Genomic DNA, 20,865 nt, shown 5'->3' with positions numbered 1-20,865 from the left:
GCAGTAGGGCCACAAGGTCAGTCCGAAGAGTGAGCACTAATAAACCTCGCCAACTCCATTTGGCAGTCAATGGTTACAGATTCAACTCTATCCTGGTCGGCGATGCAACATCTCGCTGACTACTTGCGGAGTCTGTCCCACTTTGCTTCGACCTTATTTGCTGTGGGAGGGTACACGCTCCGGACGCAGGTCTGCAATAGGGCTAAGGTGATGGATAACGCGTAGACAGCGATTTCAAAAGCGACCAAGGTGCCCCGCGGGGATCAGCGCTGCTCTGGCGAATCATTAGGCTTGGATAGATGATTAGGTATGGCTGGTTGTGCAGTTCTCATGCCATTTTCAAGGGCTTCCACATGCTATTTCGAGGTTGCATCCACTCCACACGAAGGTGACCAGGCCAGATTCGCGTAGCATAGAGGGGAACCCTGGAGACTCTGTGCTCAGTGATTTGCAAGAACTTGCGGATACCTGTAAGCTCGGCATTAATACTTTAATCACCCGAAAAAACGCTGGACACTTGCTAGCAATGAGTCGAGATACTAATGGAACACCGTCATCACGCATGTGGCTTGATACAACTACAGTAAATTGAAAGAGTTTGGCGAAAACTACATGAGTGAATTGAATCATTAATCAGCACGTTCACTTAGGACCAACGTCTCCAAAGTTGGCGACAGGAAACCAAGATAAGTGCGTCTTCTGCATCCATGCATCCCTAGTTGGTTATTATTGGGTGCTTACTTAGAAATTGAGTAGCAGGTAGCAGTCTTTGTCATGAATACGATGCTATTCAATTACAGATGCCACGTTGACCAAGTAAATTTACAGAAACCGCAAGAGACCAGTCCCTCGCCCATACTTGATTGAAAGGCTTTAATGGAAAAGTGGAGTAACAAGCTATCGATAGCACGGTCTCGCGACACTTTTCAGTCGACAGGGAGAATGATTCTGGCTAGGAGAACTAAACACTAACTCACACAGATCTGTTCCGAAAGCTCTTGCATTTGGTGTGGTCTTTTTGCAATCGACGATATCAAATCCGCCATCGTCATTTCGATAATCATTTTCATAGTGTAGGCCATTGGGTGAGTCATAGCGTAGAGGAACGGTTCCTGTACAGTCATCATGACAATCATGAGAATCTTTGATTGAAAGAAAAGTCATTAACATTCCATATAGGGTTTTATAGTTGAGTAATCGTAGTCAAGTCATATCATCGTATCGATGTGCACACCGGGCAACTTACATCCGTACATAACGAGATCAATACGAAGAGTACGCCGCAGTAGAATAATAGTCGGTACTTTTGAAGACCGTCGGCAACAAACTCATGTTGAATAATCCGTAGAAATACCGTGTTCAGCGAAATGTCGATTAATAAATCAACAACTTTGTCGATAGGGTCCCAGATCTTGTGCAGATGAGTGAAATATTCCGGGTTGATCGAGTACCCTGCAACGTATATGCAGGTCACTGAGATATTAATGACCCCAACTATGGCCAACAACCCAAATTTCATCATTTTTGACCGTTTTTTATCTACTAGGAGAAGCCCTAGTCGATTCGCAAGGATTTGGGGAGCGAGTTGTGTTTGTAAAGTCCAGAGCATACAGCTTCCAATACCGAGACCAATGCTACCACCCGTCAGCTAGTAAGACGAGCAGACAGGTTAAATAGGGCGGGACTTCCTACCCTTTTGCAATGTCTCCATGAGCTACGAGCCAATTCATAACTGCTTGAGAGATATTGGCGAGGAGGAAGATCCAGATCCTGGGTAGAGTGCGTCAGAACAGAGACTTAAATAGACACGAGTAACTCACATCCAAGGGTACAATTTGGTCGCCGACTTTGTTCTTGAGTAGATTTGAAAGGTCTGCTGCGATGCCTTGAAAGTTGCCAGCATTGTTAAACCTAAAGTGATACCGAACAGTATAGCCGGGACTTCGAGGGGATAAATCCCTGGGTCAGAATCTCGCGCAATCATCGAGGGTGATAGAGAGGAAGCGTGAATGAAGAAGCATGGATGAATTCAGTTTGCAGGAATTAGTTGCGGTGAATGATGTTGTGGATCGGTTTAGCCATGAGTAAGGGTGGGACTTTCATGATTTAACTACTCCATCTCATCGTATGAGCATAGAGTTCGAGACTCGTCGATTCTGACTTCGTATCTCAGATCTATCCTAGTTCGCATGATCAAGCTTCGGCTAGTCTCTGACTGCAGACGCTAAACCATCCCTGCGATACAAGCTAGACGCCGGTATTCGCGGTCGATATCCTGCCCTACCCTTCTCTATATCCCTGCCAAAAAGCGTGCGATTCAATGACATGGACCATGGGACAATGAGAAAATCCGGTCTGTGAAATGCCTTGCCCGTCAAGGCTGACAGTTTTGCTCACCTTCGGAGAGCTGGTCTGTTTAATAATGCTCTGCAAGATCCCGAGTATCATTCGACTGCCTCCTTGTTAGGGTGGAAATTAAGTGACATAGATCTATGACGATTCCTCTGTGGACCGGCCCGAACATAATCGCAACTTGATGCATCTTCTCGGCAAGACGTGCCGAGGTGTCTGCCGCTGCCGAAATAATTGGAAATACATGCCGCATCGTAGTGGCGCCATCAAGGGCAGTGCGCAACTACAAGCGAGTGAACGTGATGCCACGTACGTCTTATGGCTCCTCATTCTGGGTCTGATATGCAAGGGGTTGTGCAAGAAATATGTGAGCCCTTGTGTGAGGGGCCGGGGGTGACCCCGATGTCATTCCTGTTCATTTCTTTTCCTTGCCACACTGCCAAAAGTAAAGCGCCACAGTCAGTGAATCCTCCTTTAGTGACCTCTGTGCTCTACCTAGGTAGGATGTCATCGATGAGATCTTCGCCATGATGCAAAATCTTGGGTAAGCATAAGTGGAAATTTCCTTTGGTACAGGACCCCTTACAATTGTCTTCCAGGTTCGTCAGAGAAAGATGTATCCCATCGTGCAGTGAGATGTTGTTGCGTGGTAATTGTATGCCGGATACCACTTAGGTCCTGATCCTCGACGGCGTCTCAATCCGAGATGCTGGGTCTGTGGATTTGTTCTCAGACTTTTTGACATGAGACGGGTTGAAGATGCGTACGACATCGATCTCCTCTTCACATCTACCGATGTGGGATCAGTGGCATCTCAGGAGAACATTTGAGGAATCTTGAGGAATTTTGAGGAATGTGTTACGTTCGAATATTGTTGGATATCCAAATTATACCGGGACGAGAATCAAGATCTGTAGAATGAGACACTGGTCGTTTGCGGCTGGTTGTTAATGACATATCCCATCGATTGTCATTTGCATAGTGCTAGTACATGATAGGCACTTGCAGTTGTTTTGGAGTCCTGGGTTCTATGGATTTTCGGATTTGCGAAAATCAGGGAAGTTAGGACGGACTATCAAATGATTCGCTGTTGCCCTTCATGTCTACGTTCCATGCACAAGCGCCGTCTAGCATTTGTTCGAATAATCACGTTCATTCACATGACTTGTCGCGATTCTTCTCTTGGAGCTTGATAAATCATTTCTTGTTTTGATTTCCTCCTCTGGACTAAGGTTACTCTAACAGATCTACACTACAATTGTGGGAAAATAATGAGAACTACTTGAACTTACAACACAGAAAGCGTTATATCGCCCTGGACCTTCGCTTTGAGATCAATGTCGACATCCAAATTCATATCTAGCTTCACCGACGGCGCTCCACTGCTGGACTTGGTCTGAAGTTGTTGATTTTGTTGGTTCTGGGGTCCAACCTGCTGTTGCGCAACTTGTCCGTGTTGCTTGGCTGGATCGTGTCGTTTACTCCTTGACCTTCGCGTTACGTACTGGACTCCGTCCTGCTGTGAGCTAGACTCCGACATGGATGCTGAAGCCCCAGTACTCAACCGCGGAGTCTCGTTCTCGATCTTCTCTTCTGTTTCTGTCTTGTGCGGTGGTTTTGCCTTTGGCGGCTGTTGCTGGGCTGGTTGCCTGTTCCCTTCTTGATCCATCTGGTCGGGCTTGGTGTAAGATGGTGTCGGATGCGACTTGTTTTCGCCGGCTCCTGTTGCCATGTTGAAGTAGCGCTCGATCTGCGTTTGGGCGTTTTGGCGAGGGCGTTGTCCCATGTGTGAGAGATATTGTGACTTCCAGCCCTTGAGGATCAAGTTGTTCCGGTGTACATCGTAGTTAAGTCGTAAACATCCAAGACTGATTTGCTTATTTACCTGGAGAGACCTTCTTCCGCCGTCTAAAGTTCGAGAACGTGCATAGAATGACGTAGCCCCGCGAAGCTTGCCCATCATTCGCAGTCGAGCCGCGTGGGGACGTGTCGACTGAGGCCCATGTCGTCATGACATCACTCTCCCCTCTCGAAACCCGTCGCGGGGAACTGGAGAGCTCATGAAGACCTAGAACGTCTGATGTCCAGCCCACGTGGTATGCCTGGTACCAACGAAGCTTGAATTGCGTCTTTAAAGTTGCTTGATGTCGGACTTTTTAGACTTCGTGGATAGAACAAGCCATCGACTTTGAGCGTTATTATCGGGTGCCGGTCGGGGTGGGGCCATCGGACCGGAATGCAACTCGGAAGACCCTCGCTCAAGTACCCGGCTCTCCGAGGAACGCTGGTACTATGTATTGGTAAGTCCAAACTTATCAGGGAGATCGCTCCGCCCCCACATTGCAGTCTGGCACTCTAGTCTGGCAGATAGGTTGCATATGGTGTCGTCCATGTCTCAAGCTCAAATTGAAGTTTTACAGACTTTCAAAGCTGACAACGACTCGCTGTGAAAATGGACGAAGTCGGGATGCAGCTGGAAACTGCGAGTCGTGCTATCAATATGGCTCAATTTGTGCAGGTAGTATACTTGTCAGGCCACCTTCACCTTCCAGAGACGCTCTCTTCTTTGTTGCTAGTGCATCGGTCCGCAATTTGCACCTGGCTTGGAAATGGTGACACTACCCACGCCTGACAGATGGGAACTGATTGGCATTCCGCAAGAGCATGATCCCGTTACTCATTACAACTTGATAAGCACTATATGAATATCGATAGTACCTGTGGGTTATGACCTTGTAGTTGACGTCTCTCCGCCTGAGGTATGAACTTGAAAGCCATCACAGAGAGTCGACTTCTCCAAGCGATTCGGATTTGTGGACCTTGAAGCTGATAGCTTAGATAGCAAATTGGCAACATTTGCAAAGACATGTGGCTCCAGTCGAGGCCTGACGCGCTCCAGACCGAAACATCCAAAATAAAGTGTGTTCATATTGCCCAGAATCTAGACTAGGCGAGTGATGAACAAAGATACATTCTCAGAGCCTGCACTCCGAACGATAGTGGTGGTACCTTGAGGCAAACTTTTGCCTTGAGAAACCACAGTTTCAGCATACTTCTCCTACCAAGAGATGCCGGTACAGAACGATGGACATAATACTGCTTGCCTTTAGAGGAAGTTCCAATGGCATGAAGGCGTATCGATCGATGCTCTGGAAAAAGCCAGCCTTCTCGTCTCCATGTCTCAATTTTCGTATGACAACTTCATCTCGCTCTGCGCTACTAGAAATTAACTTGGGGTTGTATTTCAAACAAGACGACGATAAAGACGCGTAACACTGGATTGGAAGCGCGTGTAACTTTTGCATTGCACATACTATAGAAAAGATCTTTAGTAAGTCAAACCACCTACTTTTGGCCTACCCCCCCTTTTGGCCTACCCCAATTTCCTTCCTAGCTACTAATTAAAAACCCTACTTACGATTTTTAATTTAATATAATAATTATAAAAATTATCTAAATAAATTTCTTTTTTATATATTTATTAATTTATAACTAATAGTATTATATATTAAAAATAAGGTTTAATAAGTTTTTAAAATTATTAAAAACGGTTTTTTTTTTAAAAAAGCCTCGATTATATTCGGGGTTCTTAGGTTAATACTTTAGAATTATAAAAAAGGTTACTAAATAAGGGTAAGGGTATTTATAAACTTTTAAAAGCTTTTCTTATAATAAAAAGACTAACTAGCTTAATAAGTTCGAATTTAATATACCTTAAATATTATATTAACTTATTAATAAGTTAGAGAATTTACTAAACGAGTTTTAATATTTTAAGGGGATATTAAACTATTTAAAAAGAGATAGATTAACGTTTTTATTAAAAAGAATTTATTAATAAAAGTTTAAAAAAGTCGTTTAATAAATTCGTACTATATTAATAGAGTTATTATTAATATAATTAAATTATAATTTAGATTATTTAATATATTAAAAATTAGTAATATTAAATAAGCTAATAAATATAATATAAATAAGATTAGTATAATAGAGGATAAGGGAGCTAATAGGCTAGTTTTAAATATAATAGAGGCTATAATAATATAAAAAAAAGAGCTTAGTTTACGTACTTAGGTAACGATTATTAAGTATATTTTTATTAATAATAAATTTATTAAATTATTAGTTATTTATAAAAGAAAGTTAGTATAGTAATAATAGTTTCTTTTTTAACTTAACTTTTATAATAGTTAGAAGTTTATAATAATAGATAATAACTAGATAATTAATAAGACTACTTTTTATTAGTTAAAAAAAGTATTTTTATTATAGACTAAGACCCCCCTTATTAGGGGGCTTAATAAGCTAAATTAGCCTCGATTATTAATACTAAATAAGTATAGGAGTTATATAACGATAGAATTTATATAAGAGTATTATAAAAATAATATTTATTTATTATTTTTATTATTATATACCTCTTATATCCTTTAGCCGTTAGATATAGCTATTTTTAAACTTATTAAATCTTATTATAAAAAGGAGCTTAGTAAAGAAAATATAGTAAATAATTCTATTATTATTAAAAAGTAGTACTTTTTAAGCTATTATTAACTCGCTTATTTAGCTAGTTTAATATTATTAAATATATAAAGTAAGTTAAAAGTAACTAGACTATAACTACTTAATATAACTAAGCTATTTTTTAATTTAATAATCCTATTTATATAAGTTATATTATTTAAAAGGGGTATAGAAGCTAGGTAAACGACTAGTAATATTAATAAACTACTTAACTAAGTATTAGTAACTTTTATTATTAATTAGTTAATTTTTAAAAAAACTAGCGAGCTTAGTAACTATTTAAAGCTATTTATAAAGCTTAGTTTAAATAATACTACTTAATAACTATTATTTAAAAAAATAAAAAAAAGTATTTAGTAAGTAAGCTTATTACTTAGCTATATCTTAGTACTAAATTTGATTTTTAAAAGTAAGGGTTAAGTATATAAGGTTTAAAAAAAAAGAATATTTTAATAAATTTAAATATTAGGTTTGTAAGTATTTAGGATATATAAAAGGCTTAAGAGGACTCTAATAACTATTTAGTTAGTCCTAATTAACTTATAGGGGTCGAATTACTTAATAATAATTTTAATTATATTATTATAGTAGTAAAAGGTAGTTAATTAATTAACTGTAGTTAATGCCGATGTTTTGAGACTATGTTGTTGGGGTGGGCCAAAAGGGGGGGTGGGCTAAAAGTGGGTGGTTTGACTTAACGCAGGACGGATCAAGGATGATGTACTAGTAGACGGGCATCGAATCATCGGGAGACCCGATGTGTCTCTTAGAGTCTGCATGGCAAGGCCTCCATTGGCAGCTTTCTCCGGAGGAAAATGCCGGAATTGACGTTCCGATTATGAATATGTTGTCAGACAGTCAAAGGTGTAAGCACTCGCCCCCACGATGGTCTACCTGATGGTGGGCCGATGTCGCAAGTGGGCACGGAAACATCCTTGTGCTGCTTGTTGGCTGGCATCTAGGCATAGGACTGGCTTCTCGGCGGCCCTTGCCTCGGCGGTAATCGGAAAAGAGTCTCAGCTAGGCAAACCGAGCTTGGCGGCCGTAAGAGTAGCTCAAGGATCGATCCTAGCAGCGGCCGACTGTGGATTCATGCTAGTCAAGTGCTAGAAGAGAGATTTTCGTCCCAATTCAAAGTCCCCTGATCGTGCTTACAGGCAGACCACCTCTCAGAGATCTGTGGGTCCCGCCTAGGTCAGGAAAGCTCTATGAGTGGAAAATGTAGCATGGAGCTATGAGGGTTGAAAACCATGGCACTAATGTGGCGCCACTGACCTAGCTGGTTCTCCTACGGATACGGGCGGGTTGGCATGCTTGGCCCAGCAGCTCGGTTCCGTGGTGGGAGACCGTATGCAGTAGCCTCGAAAGTGTCACTGGGGGTCCGTCCTGTTGTGTGATTGTTGGAGCCTCGCCACTCCCATGTAGTGTCTGTAAGCAAAAAGACGCGAGTGACGATGATTTTGCCCTGAAAATATAGAGTCAGGGTGTCTGACGCTTAGCATCATGTGGCGTTTCTACTCGAGACCGCCGTCTTTGCTGCAGGCGCCATTGACAAGCTGTAACTACCTTATTCGGTCGGAATCCGAGCAATGAGATGGAATTCCAGCGAAGTTTGAGACATCGTTCACGCAGCCAGACGAAGAGTATCTGTGAACTAGGTATGATAAAGTGCCGTGAAAGGCGCGAAGAAATGTCATTGGTGCATATGCGGCCTGCTGGCCCGATGTAAGGCAGTGTAGGTATTTGTTAGTCAATGGAGAACCTAAGCAGGATCTTGATATTTCTCGCCTGCGGCACAGCAGAATTCCGGCGGAGCATCCGTAACAAGAATACTCGTAAGCTTGAAGGGCCGATAGTCGGGTCTTTACACAGCCGCGGTAGAGAGACACTCGCCGGGACGCGCACTTGACCAATATCAGACTGCTCTTGGGTCTCGAATAACAGACAGGTAGACGAGTAACCGAGAACGAAAGACTTCCGCCAGTGGATGAAGCTCGATTACAGCGCGGCAGCATCGGAACGGGATGTTCGCGCCAAGGTCAACTCTAATAAGGTGACAGGACGGGATGGAGAGTTGCACAGGTACTGAAAGCCAAGGCCAAGGCTGGGCAACCGGGCCATTCTGGTAGTGAAGCTGGCAGAATGCTACATAGATCGGACCGCAATGCGACGGTGATGGCTCCAGGTACGCGGATGCAAGCAAGCAAGATGGCAGGCTGGCAGCGCGTGCCCATTCCAGGATGGAGAGGTCATTGACGTCCAGCCCTACGTTGCAGAGTGGGACTTCGGTGGGATCAGCTGGCTGTCGTGTAGATTCCTGGGCGGAGTAACAGATTGGACAATCAAGAGGAGGAAATCTTTGTGTCACTGGGCGACGAGACGGGAATAGGTGCAAATTGGAAGTTCAGGCGGAACTGGCAGATGCGATATCTTTCCTGAGGCAGCGAGATGATCTGATAAGATTAGAAAAAGCGGGGCGGCATCAGATAAAAATTTGCTTCGGCGCCATTGGAATGGCCCCACAGCCTAAAATGACACCACAGGCGATGGACCAACCAATGGCCAGCTTTTGAGGACCTCCTTCCCTGGAAATGGGTGGGCAACAGTGGGGTTCCTTCGGTTCCTTCTGCCTTGGTGTTTGTTCCTGCCGACTTGGACGCGCTGGAAAGTGACAAATTCCTTCCTGGCAGGCACACGCTTCCACTGTTGGCATCCACGCATCATTCTTTCCTTCCCGTTCCCGACCAAAACGTCCGCCAGCCGTGCGTGGCAGGTACCTTAGGCAATGGCACCTTCCGGGCTTCTAAACTGGAAGGAGTGACATCTCAGATGTATCTATGTAGTTAGCATCCGTCCCCTCTTTCCCTCCTCCGACTGTCCTACGGTGGCGATGACTGGCTGTTTCCATCTCTCTCCGCTACACCTCGGCCCTGGTCATGCTTGAAGTGAAGCTTTTCTTCATCCTTAATTCTCTTGCCGAATCGCGACGAATCGTCCGGCAGAGAGGACCACCACCGGGCCCCGCAATCTGGAAGGCAAAAAGGACTTCTGTATCTCTCCGACGGCCTCCAGTGTCTCTCGGGTCCAAGGTAGAGGATCCTCCCTAATCATCCCGATTCGATCTACCTTACCAACGTTTGTTTGTAGAGAAAGCCATCCAGAAAGACAGGGCAGTAGACGACCCAACGATTCATGCAAGGCAACAAGCGCAAGCATCTCGCGATTAATGATCCTACCACTACAACCCTCCATCGCTTTGCTCCTCGGGTCTCGCCACGCGCAGGACACCATGAAAGGCTCATCGCGCGACGATCTCTCCCTCCAAGATCCGCTAGCATAGCTTCTATATACCTCATCCCGATGTGCGCCCCAAGACAAATGCCTACGGCCACGCGAACTGGTTTCCGGGCAATCTGACATGTGAGGCCCTCCGCCAGCGCCAAGATGCGACGACCAGTCGTGCCAGTGAACCGACGCTGGTAACCGAGCTGCAGCTAGAACTTCATTCGGCGCATCGGCTCACTTGACTGCCACCCTACCTCCGATTCACACGCCTACCGCCTGCGTGCCCTGTGCATCCGTCTGTTCTGCCCGTTGGAACCCAAGGTCCCAAGCAAGGAATACAACCTAGAACCCTTCCTTTCCGGACGCCTTCCAGGGGGATGGCTTCCCTGGATCCCCACATGGTCCGAGTCGCCCAACGTTCCGGGCAAAGTCAGCTCGGTAAACTGGACGCCATTTCGTAATTCTGTGTCCACGATTTCCCGTGCACGCTGCCACTGAATCATCCCGGGCTATTCGAGTGGAACGCTGGTCAGCTCTCTCCTGCCTTGGGCCTTTTCAACAGTCTGTCCCACGCGGGCAAAGTCACTCTCGGCCACCGCTGGCTCTTACATCCGATGGATCTCTCCACAGCCCAAAATTCCACTCGGGGTCAAAGGTTCTTTTGCTCTGGGTGGACACACAGCTACACGAACAAAGTGGTGCTAATGCTGCATGGGGGTGGAGAGCTAGCTCTGACCTTACACTAGTGGTGCCACCCGTCAACCATTCTTTGCCTTGCCCTCGCCGAGCCCATGGCGGTTACACGACTGTCCAGCCAGCTCGCGCAGCTTTCGGCGTGTAATACTTAGACCCAGCATCTGCCCTGCCTACCAGTGGTCTTGCGTCCCGGCATCAAACTCTCTCGGACGACAACAGAAGACACCCTTTTCTGTTGCTCTCAACGCATCTGAGCCTGGCCGCTGCCAACATCATCCGCCCAGCATAGCCAGACGTTCCAACGACACAATCATGGGCTTGTTCTCCAAGAAAGCTCCTGTCGAGGAGCAGGTTGCTGCCGAACCTACTGGATCTCCCCATTACGACGAGAAGACGACGGGCGAGCACCCCGGTGATAGATCAAGCGATGACGAGCCAATCTCAAAGGACCTCCAGGCCGGTGTCGCCAAGGTCGAGGCCATGACAACCGTGTGGACAAAGCGCGATCTTATCATTGCTTACATCCTGTGGGTTACACATACGATGCCCAGACAGGGATTGGTAGCTATCTGGACGATGACTGACTGTCTGTAAAGGATCTGGTTGTTCTATGTTGTTACCTCTATCCAGGAGGTCTCGATGCGCGTCTTGTCCCCCTTTGTCACTAGCTCTTTCGCCTTGCACTCGTTGACAGCCACGACTGGTGTCATGTCAACCCTCATTGCCGGCCTGATTAAGTTACCGCTTGCCAAGATTCTCGACACATGGGGCCGTCCTCAAGGTCTCGGTATCATGCTCATCTGCTGGATTCTCGGCTTTATCATGATGGCTGCTTGCAATGGCGTCGAGACTTATGCTGCTGCGCAGGTCTTCTACTCAGTTGGGTAAGCAATGAGCTTCCACGATGACCACCCTTGACCAGTACTAACACCCTAAAGATCCCAAGGTATCTCCTACTGCATTACTATTTTCATCGCCGATACCTCTACTCTGAAGAGCAGAGCTCTAATGCTCTCGTTCGCAACGACGCCATACATCTTCATTACCTGGGCAGCTGGCCCCATCACCGACAGTATCCTCAGAGAGGATGGCATTGGCTGGCGTTGGGGTCTTGGTATGTGGGCTATCGTTGCTCCCGTCGTTATAGGACCTCTTGTTCTCCTTTTCCTCTGGAACCAGCATAAAGCGAAGAAGATGGGCGTCATCGACAGCCGCGGTTCCATCAAGAACATCTCTGGCGCCAAGATTCTCAAGTTCCTCATTGATGTCGATGCCCTTGGCATCCTCATTCTCGCTGCCGGCATGGCACTGTTCCTGCTGCCATTCAACATCTACTCCTACCAGACTGAAGGTTGGCGCTCTCCCATGATCATTGCCTTCATTGTCGTCGGTTTCTTCTTGATCATCGGCTTCGTTGTTTACGAGAAGTTCTTCGCCCCCGTCACCTTCATTCCCTTCTCTCTTCTGATGGACAGAACCGTCTTCTTCGGTGGCATGATGTTCGTCTTTGTGTTCTTCAACTCTGCTGTCTGGGGATCCTTCTTTACTTCCATGCTCATGGTTGTCTGGAATACATCCACCTCTCAGACCACCTACATCAGCAACATTTACCGAACGGGCTCCTGCTTCTTCTCCATTATCATTTCCTGGCTCATCTACCGCACCGGACGCTTCAAGCCTTTCGCTCTTTTCTTCTGCATTCCTTTGATGATGCTCGGCGTTGGCCTCATGATTCATTTCCGTCAGCCTGACCAACCTCTCGGCTACATTATCATGACTCAAATTTTCGGTACGTCGCGCAACTCTGAAGCTCTTCAACGTTCTCGTTACTAACATTCAATACAGTCGCGTTTGCTGGTGGACCCACTGTCATCTGCGGAGAGATGGCCATGCTCAGTCCCTCCGACCACGCCCACGTCGCCGTCATCATGGCCATCCTGGACCTCTTCGGTAGCATCGGCTCCACCGTTGGTTACACCGTCGCCACTGCCATCTGGACCGGTACTTTCAGAAAGAATATTGCAAAGTACACTCCTGCAGGCACCCCCGTCGACACCATTTATGGCGATATCTACCAGCAGCTTAGCTACGAGGTCGGCAGTCCCGAGCGCATTGGCATTCAGCGTGCCTACGGTGACTCGCAGCGCATCATGCTCATTACTAGTATCTGCCTCCTGGTCGGTGCTCTTGGCTCCGTCGCCATGTGGCGCAACCTGAACGTCAAGAAGATCAAGCAAGTGCGCGGAAACGTTGTTTGAAGAGTAGTTGACGATGATAATACCCCACATAGCCTTGCTCTATGATATAAAAGCGACTTTTTCTTCATCTGGTCGATCCATACTAAGGACCGTCAATCTACCTACTATTCATTGGTTTTAATCTACACGTTGTATAAAAAGCCATTTAAGAAACATTGATTGTTAATATGGATTTCACCTTTGACTTTCAGTTCAATATGCCCTGATCTTCATTATAATGAATTGAAGCATACCAAGACCGCTCCTTGTCAGGGCCTTGGTGTACTTTAAAATATTTTTCATCCTCAAGCATCTTTATGAAGGTCTCCCCTCATCACGCCCTTCAAACTCTCCTCCGAGATCTTGATATACTTATCAGGCGAGACACTATCTTCGAAAGGAACCCTCAACCACTCATCTGCCTGCGCAATCTTGCCCGCCCTCAACTTGAGATCAATAACACCCGAATACTCAAACGGCAACCCCGTCGCCTTTCGTCGTCCTAGGTCGTTGACGAAAATCCCCTTGTTGACGGTCCGGAAGCTGCAGTACCCGTTGCCGTCGGCGTCCATCTCGGCCCAGTAGACGGGGTACTGCTTGTCGAGGTAGACTTCAAAGTCCTTGTGCGCACCGTTCCAGTGTTTGTGGTGGCGTTTGAGGAAGGCGTAGGGGACGTGGATTTGGGCGCCGTGATCTGTCATGCAGGAGTCTGTTGTGAAAAGAGCTAGAAGGGAGGATGGGTCGCGAGCGGCCCAGGCGTGGCAGTAGATTGTGGGGAGGGATTCGAGGTCTTTCGGGGGTGCGGTGGCCATCTTGATGGGGTTTGGGGGGTTTCAGAAGGTGTAGTGGGCGACTGGAAGTGACTGAACCTCCCAGATTTAGGTTCATTGAATCGAGGTGGCTCGACGCGTCCAAGGTGACTCACAGAATGGTGTCTTAATTCTGACTTTACGAGGAGGAACGACCTCGTCTTTTTATCGATCAAGAAGGTCGCCCAGGGTCGGGATGGTGGTTGGGGAAGCTCCGTCATGAATTTGGCTGAAGATCGAATGAAACCGGAGGCGTCAAGTGGTGTTGATCGGACGAAGAACGGATGTGACGTGATGGGTTCCATGCGGCTTACCCGGGTTGCGGAGCAGAGGATTTGGAGATGTGTGGGCAGTGAGTTAAGCAGAAAATGAAACGAGAAATTCAGATAACTGACTTACTGACAGAATCGATTATTCGGCCAGATAAAAGCACTTCAAAAAACAGTTCATGTCCAAAGCCTTGAGTATACCTACTTAGCTGCCTCGAGCTATTGGGCATGTCGATGAATACTGGTCTCACGGTTGAAAGCAATGCCCAACCCATAAAGCCTGACGATTCATTCCCAGGTGCATTGAGCGGTCCGGGCATCTTTCTCCTTCATGAGATACCGGGTGAATTCGCAGAGATGTATTAGGACTCCGCACGCCTCGCGTGGCGGTCTTTCGTATTGGAATTACTGAATTGAGTTGAGCGCGTGCTTAGGGCATACTATACATTCAATCATCGCTCTAGGTAGTATCGTCACCTCGTATCTCGTTGGAACCTGCATCGGCGGTCTCCAGTCAGGCTGGCTCGCAGACAATTCAGTCTTCATTATGTACGTAGTGTCGGCCAGCCAGTCTTATATATCTAGTCCCCTTTGTCGCCGCAGGGAGAGATGTTAGGCGTGGTGGCGCTTTTCAGGAAACGAGAGACATTTAGCTTAGTGAATGGGTTCGTAGAATACTGGAAGTAATAGTGCAATCATTAGAGACAGAGACTAACGGCGCTGTTGTATTTGAACTCTGAGGATAGCGATAGTGGGGAATTTGGATCATATAGTGAGCGACTACTACATGTAGGTTTTAAGACTCTCGGGGTATGAATTGATCTTTCTTTCGCCTCTCACTACAAAGAATGCTGTCAAATTCACGCAGCCACGAGTACTCAATAGTGCAACTTCTTGTTGACCACATTAATGAGAGGCTTGCCAGCATCTATACGCTCCAAGTTTGCCTCCAGAACTCCTAGAACTCGCTCCCAGTATCCATCTGTTCTCCAACTGACGTGGGGTGTAATGAAGACATTGGGCGCCTTCCACAGTGGGTGATCTTTCGGAAGCGGCTCCGGATCTGTGACGTCCAAAGCAGCCGCCCGGATCTTACCACCCTCGAGAGCTTCGATAAGGGAGTCGGTCTGAATCAAGGGACCTCTGGCAACATTTGAAACAAAAGTCTTCCGCTTTGACAAGATCTCAAATTGCTCTTTGCCAATCAGTCCTTTCGTCTCCTCTGTTAAAGGCAGACCGAGTACCAATAGATCGAGGTCTTGGCTCAAGAAGTTGTTAATGGCTTCTTTGGAAGCGCCGTGGAACCACTTAGCAGGGACCAGTCCATCGGGGTCTCCAGTGCCGGGAACGCAGTAGCTGTCGTCTTTGCGAGACTCGAGTGTTGCGCGCTCGCTTCTCGTATACGCATACACCTCCATTCCCATTGCTTGCGCAACCTTACCACACTGGCGCCCTATGGCACCATAACCCAGAACACCCCTGAAGTCGATCGAGTCAGCAGCTCCTTCTTTCCCTCACGACGAACAGCGCGGGCGATGACTTACATGCGAAGTCCGACTGAGTCTTCAAAGTCTACTTCCATCGGGCCTTCCCAGAATCCTTCCTTCATGTGATTATGATAGCGCTGGAAATGGTGCTGGTGCGCGAGCCATGAACCAATGACCCATTCCGCGATCTGGGGCCTGCAGATCACGTCAGTCATCAGGTTATTGCATGAGACCAGTAGTAGCACAGTAAGAACTCACGGATGGCAGCCATTTGTAGTGCAAAATGAAACCTTAGGGTCCTTGTAGACATTGTGGTCGAGCCATCTATCGGCGCCTGCAGAGGTCAACTGCACGAAGCGAACCTTAGACAAGCGATGAGCAGACGGCGGGTTGAAGGCCATGAAAATCGTCACATCTTCCCACACCTCATCCGGCAGCTCATCTGGCAGAAGAAAGCCGCCACCAGGCCTCAAGTTGGACTCCCAGCAGACTTTCAGGCCGGGGAAGCGCTGAGAGATCCTGCTTGTCCATTTCGTGTCTTCCGGCGCTGAGAGAAATACCAAGAGCTTGTCTCCTGCCAAGGGGCTTTGACGGTTTCCAAGATCTCCCATCTTGATGATCTGGTCTTTGTCGCGGTCGTTCAACGCCAAGAGTTGGAAACCGTTGTGCTGAGGTTATTCTCAAGCTTGGTCCGCGGCAAAGTGCTTCGACAGTCTACTGCTTGGAATTTAACAAAGAGTATCCACGGTAGAGGGTTTCCGATAAGGAATCTGCGGGCTCTGATAGGCTGAAAATGGGAAAATGACTGGGTATTACTTAGTAAATCAATCGTTTGTCAGACGTGGGCCCCCCGGTACTCCGCAGTCGTCCCGAGACCGGGAACTATCCGCGATACCGGCTGTCTATCAGCAGCGCAAAGAACCCGGGCCGGCGTGGTGTTGGCCTCCCTATCTGACAGATAACGAGCCTTTACCTTGGTCCGGCATGGGCAGGCCGATATGAACCGGATATCCCTCTCAGTTCCCGGTACGAATTAACATTTTCTGCTTCAAACATGGTGGACACGCTTGTAAAGCTGAGCGTGGGCTAGCGCACGAGTCAGCACTTACGCGCCGACACGGTCGCCAACAGAGATCATCCGACCGCAGCTGAGAATACAATTTCCTAATCAAGCCTTTCTTACATGATGGACGAACGAATCACTTGTACCATCGTCAGAAGATCTTAGATCCAGTAGACGAGCTACAAGCCTCAAGTCCCCAGGCAGAGTGGTCGCCATCTCCGCCTACCCCAGCTTGTACTGTTGCGGGGTTGCATGTTTAATATGATTCAACCCCCGCCAGCCTCAGCAACTCTGGAGTAAGCTCAGGTTTCTCCAACGGCTCCATTCTTCTATTGTCAACAGTCCCATCCGGCAGGGTTGGCTGATTTGTCCTCGGAACAATGTTGTCATGAGGCCAATGCGTCGTAGCCAGCCACTTGTCGAAGGCTTTCTTCTTGGCTTCGAGGGCTGCCTTCGTCGCAAAAGATGCAGGAGCATACGACACATATGTGATGGTCCGTATGGTATTGCTCTTTGATGTTGGCTCGGCCCCGAAGTGGATCAGTCGCGAATCCCAGATGATCAAATCACCTGGTTCCGCGACAACCTTCTGCTCCCGATAGCCTTCCTTCTCGAACCATGCAATCTGCTCAGTCGTGTAGTTGAAAAAGTCTTTCCGCGTCCACTCCGACTTGTCGGTATGCTCTCTGAAAAACGACTCGGTGATCTTGTGCGTTCCCGGGTATACCGTCAACCCGCCGTCCTCGATGCCAGCCTTTGAGAGGTTCACTATGCCCTGAACGCACTCTAGGCCTTGTCTGTATGGGCTCTGGTCGACATGAGGCCACTTTTTTCTGGGAATATGACCTTGGCGTCTTGGAAGTGTGATGTTCAGGGCATCAAAGGAGACGATAAGGTCGCGGGTATTCCATACATTTGCGAAGACGTCGATCACGCCTGGTTCCAGGCGTATGTCCCACATGAACTTCTCGTGCACAACTCCGTAATGGTTCACTGTGTTGATTCCGGAAATGAATGGCAGATTGTCGGGGGTCCATGTTAAGGGGTCTGCTAGATCCAACGCGGCGTTGTCGAAGGACTTGAGCCACGCGAAGGCCTTTTGCTGATACTCGATAGCTTTATTGTAAGGGATTACCGATGGAATAACCGCAAAGCCATGCTCAGTGAATTGTCTATACCAATATGGTCTCGTCATCTCCAATTTGATATTGGAAATATGGATGGTGCAAAAATCTTACTTTCTTCCAAGGAAAGGAGGTATGTGACTCTTCACGCAATGGAAGAGTCCTGTACATATTGTTTCTATGCATTGAGTTGTTTTTACCAAGCATAAACCATCCAAAGAGGGGTATGATTAGTGTATCTACCATGGGAATCACGGAAGACTTGCGAGTGATGAGGTGCTCTCACAGCATCCACTTCAATCCGGCGGGACTCATCATGGCTGCATTACACCCGAGAACTCCTGCGAAGTCGGCGCGTCTGGCCATGGGAGACTTTGTCAGCTGGGTAGCGAAACGCCTCTCAATCGCAAATGACATCACAAAATTCGTAGTCGAAGCGAGAAAGGTGCTTTTGGCTGCCTAACAGCGAGAACTGTACTTCTTTATTATTTGGAAAAAGGTTTGGGACTTTGAACTTGTACTCAAGTTCAAGTTGACAGCTTTTCTATGAGCATCCTATGAGCATAATAACGATACTCTAAAAGGGCTATTGCCGCCCCCTTAACATGATCATGCCTCAAATCTCCGAGTTCAAAGAGAAACGCTTTTGCTCGACTCTTCCTCCGGAATATCCTCCAGCGGCTTCGCGTCGATTGATCGAACGGCAAAATAGGTTGGGATAAGTGCTAAACCCCATAGACCGAAATTGACGCTGGCGGCGGCAATGAGCTTCGAATGGTATTAGCTTGTTATCGACGAATCATATAAATAAACAGCCCCTCACGTCTCATGACTTCTTCAATGGATGAGGAGCACTTACAGGAGCATGCGTAGAGCTAATACCTGACGCCACCGCGCCTCCAGCCGCTTCAACGGCTCGAACCGTTGATGTAAATCGGATGATCTCAGCGTTATCACGCGCCATGTAGCCAGCAAGCCAGTAACCATAGTTGTATGCCAATGCGCTGCCACCAGTCAACACATGTGATCAAAAAGGGTAAAAGATGTTGGGTGGGACTCACAAATTAACCTGCAAGAGGATGTAAAGCGCCCATCCACGGCCGAAACCGCTGTCGACCCAATCCAAAGCAGGAGCTTTCAACCCATATTCTCGCTGAATGACAATTGCCCACACCCAGGTCCCCCCAAATAGTGCCATGATTCCGAAGTAAGCGAATCGGGCCCGCTGATTGATAGTGAATCGCTTCCAGTCCAGAAAGTTGCCGAATATGAAGTTTGCAGTAATCTGAGCCAGTGCAGAGACTAGGGATGCCAAAGCACGGGAGCGAACGGAGAAGTAAAGTGACAAGTAAGATCCCGCATATGATAGTAGAAATGTAGCGTAGAAGAAGAAGGGGAAACTTCATATCTTGTCAGCATCGCATCCCTGATCGAGGCCCTCTCTCACGGCCCGGCCACTTACACTAGCAAGAAGTCTTTGCGAATGAGAATTTTGGCAACACCCTTTAGTTCTAGTACCGTGGGAATCCGCTCAGCCTTTGCTACTTTTCTTCCATCTTGGCGTTGGACCTTGTCGGGAGGAGACAGAAGCATTGCTACAAAAGGCCCCAGACATTCTGGAAATGGTTAGAGAATGGTAGTAAGACTGCAAAAAGCCAAGAACTTACGCAAAGCTACGAAGACGATGTAGGTCCTGTAATCTAGCTTTCCCGTTGTCTTGCCAGTCGCATCTGAGGAAAGTCAACACTTTTTTTCTGTAAAGTGCAACTCTGCTTCACTTACTGAACGCAAGGTTGATAGCACCTCCAACGATTGATCCGCCCTGAAGCTCGTCAGCACTTTTGGTACAGATGTAGAAGCCCCGTCCCATGACCACTGACATTTCTATACGCCAGCCAGTAGGCCAGATACCTGCCGCGTTTCTGGTCTTCCGGATCTACGCTTCGAAGTTAGATGGATTCTAGTAGACCGGCCAAGGCTAAGACGACTTACAACTGATCATGATCGCGCCTTCTGCAGCCCAGAAAACACCAGCAGTGATACCACAAGCAGCAGAACCAACGTAGACGAACCACTCATTGCCGTAACGGTTGTTTGTGTACAGCGACGCTGAGTACAGAGCACTGGATTGGATTAACCCACGTACTTGGAAAATTCCACTCATCTCAAACTGAAGGCTGGAGGTGACTTACTATCCCGTCGTGCCAAAGATCAAGGCATTTTTGAGGCCAATCCTGTTGGCGACCACACTTCCCATGGAACATGTTACAACCATCATAACTCCTAAAACGGCATTCGCGGACCTTTAAGGTCAATCAGTTGAAGGGGTTCGGCGAATGGGAATACTTCAAAGTTTGAACAGAGACTTACATAACGAGGTATGGAGTCTGTTGACCACCTGCACCCGTCGATTGCATGGCATTGTAAAGGCCCGGGGCGAAGAATGCGCAAAGGCCAATCACAGTGGCCTGAAAAAAGACAGTTCGGTACCATGTCCGTTTGCCGATGCCAGAAGCTTCAAACTCCGGTACTGCATCCTCGCCAATTGCCGAGTGTGCCTCAATTGGTTGAGACTTGAGGGAAGCCATGTTGCACGGACTGTCTTGGGTCGCAGGCGAACAATGTTCTGTCAACAGACTGTAGATAGCAATCGCGAGATAGGTAAAAGCTGGCTTCAGAAAGCTCCTCTGAGATCGCCAGGTTGAACGACAGCCCAGACTCGGAACACAATCTGAAGACTACGCACTTTCAAAGTCATGAAGGTAAAGTTGAAATATCTTCCACATCCTGGTACTCTTTCCCCGATAGCGGTGGCTCAGTGTGTCGCGATCTGAGTTATCATGGCGTGCTTAATATGTCTCCACATCGAGTGCAAAGACACGCGAAGGATTCTCGACTGTCACAATGAGACTCTGGTATCCTTGGCTCAGTTGTTCTACTGATGCCTCTAAGAAACGTTCAAAGACCTTTGGACTCAAGGCAGGGGGTACAAGGGGGGATTGCACCATTTTGAAACCCA

At 47.4% G+C, this 20,865-nt stretch overlaps 8 protein-coding genes across 8 annotated transcripts; 2 read left to right on the top strand and 6 right to left on the bottom strand.

Annotated features, from left to right (window-relative positions):
- Positions 1-968: 968 nt before the first annotated feature.
- CTAM01_15847 (uncharacterized protein) lies at positions 969-1,984 on the bottom strand (the record flags this gene model as incomplete). Its single annotated transcript, XM_060531841.1, has 4 exons — positions 969-1,142; positions 1,247-1,634; positions 1,693-1,770; positions 1,821-1,984. The coding sequence occupies 4 exons, from the start codon at positions 1,982-1,984 to the stop codon at positions 969-971; spliced, it is 804 nt and encodes a 267-aa protein (XP_060373587.1).
- Positions 1,985-3,023: 1,039 nt separating this feature from the next.
- Positions 3,024-4,138, bottom strand: CTAM01_15846 (uncharacterized protein; the record flags this gene model as incomplete). The annotated part of the gene is made up of 2 exons (XM_060531840.1): positions 3,024-3,141; positions 3,645-4,138. 2 exons carry the CDS (start codon positions 4,136-4,138, stop codon positions 3,024-3,026), a joined length of 612 nt encoding a protein of 203 aa, XP_060373586.1.
- A 681-nt stretch (positions 4,139-4,819) lies between these two features.
- CTAM01_15845 (uncharacterized protein) lies at positions 4,820-4,984 on the top strand (the record flags this gene model as incomplete). The annotated part of the gene is made up of 1 exon (XM_060531839.1): positions 4,820-4,984. The coding sequence occupies one exon, from the start codon at positions 4,820-4,822 to the stop codon at positions 4,982-4,984; it is 165 nt and encodes a 54-aa protein (XP_060373585.1).
- Positions 4,985-11,169: 6,185 nt separating this feature from the next.
- Positions 11,170-13,115, top strand: CTAM01_15844 (major facilitator superfamily transporter; the record flags this gene model as incomplete). The annotated part of the gene is made up of 4 exons (XM_060531838.1): positions 11,170-11,384; positions 11,454-11,741; positions 11,796-12,646; positions 12,703-13,115. 4 exons carry the CDS (start codon positions 11,170-11,172, stop codon positions 13,113-13,115), a joined length of 1,767 nt encoding a protein of 588 aa, XP_060373584.1.
- A 284-nt stretch (positions 13,116-13,399) lies between these two features.
- Positions 13,400-13,906, bottom strand: CTAM01_15843 (uncharacterized protein; the record flags this gene model as incomplete). Its single annotated transcript, XM_060531837.1, has 1 exon — positions 13,400-13,906. One exon carries the CDS (start codon positions 13,904-13,906, stop codon positions 13,400-13,402), a length of 507 nt encoding a protein of 168 aa, XP_060373583.1.
- A 1,144-nt stretch (positions 13,907-15,050) lies between these two features.
- CTAM01_15842 (D-isomer specific 2-hydroxyacid dehydrogenase) lies at positions 15,051-16,270 on the bottom strand (the record flags this gene model as incomplete). The annotated part of the gene is made up of 3 exons (XM_060531836.1): positions 15,051-15,651; positions 15,717-15,854; positions 15,918-16,270. 3 exons carry the CDS (start codon positions 16,268-16,270, stop codon positions 15,051-15,053), a joined length of 1,092 nt encoding a protein of 363 aa, XP_060373582.1.
- Positions 16,271-16,978: 708 nt separating this feature from the next.
- On the bottom strand, positions 16,979-17,917 carry CTAM01_15841 (phytanoyl-CoA dioxygenase; the record flags this gene model as incomplete). The annotated part of the gene is made up of 1 exon (XM_060531835.1): positions 16,979-17,917. One exon carries the CDS (start codon positions 17,915-17,917, stop codon positions 16,979-16,981), a length of 939 nt encoding a protein of 312 aa, XP_060373581.1.
- Positions 17,918-18,476: 559 nt separating this feature from the next.
- Positions 18,477-20,434, bottom strand: CTAM01_15840 (uncharacterized protein; the record flags this gene model as incomplete). The annotated part of the gene is made up of 10 exons (XM_060531834.1): positions 18,477-18,614; positions 18,706-18,850; positions 18,908-19,246; positions 19,309-19,462; positions 19,514-19,576; positions 19,629-19,668; positions 19,727-19,782; positions 19,839-19,969; positions 20,039-20,149; positions 20,217-20,434. 10 exons carry the CDS (start codon positions 20,432-20,434, stop codon positions 18,477-18,479), a joined length of 1,395 nt encoding a protein of 464 aa, XP_060373580.1.
- Positions 20,435-20,865: the final 431 nt, after the last annotated feature.

This window comes from Colletotrichum tamarilloi, assembly GCF_030869305.1.
Source record: "Colletotrichum tamarilloi strain Tom-12 chromosome Unknown Scaffold_181.1, whole genome shotgun sequence".
Classification (NCBI taxonomy): Eukaryota; Fungi; Ascomycota; class Sordariomycetes; order Glomerellales; family Glomerellaceae; genus Colletotrichum; species Colletotrichum tamarilloi.
This window is presented reverse-complemented; position numbering and strand designations above follow the sequence as displayed.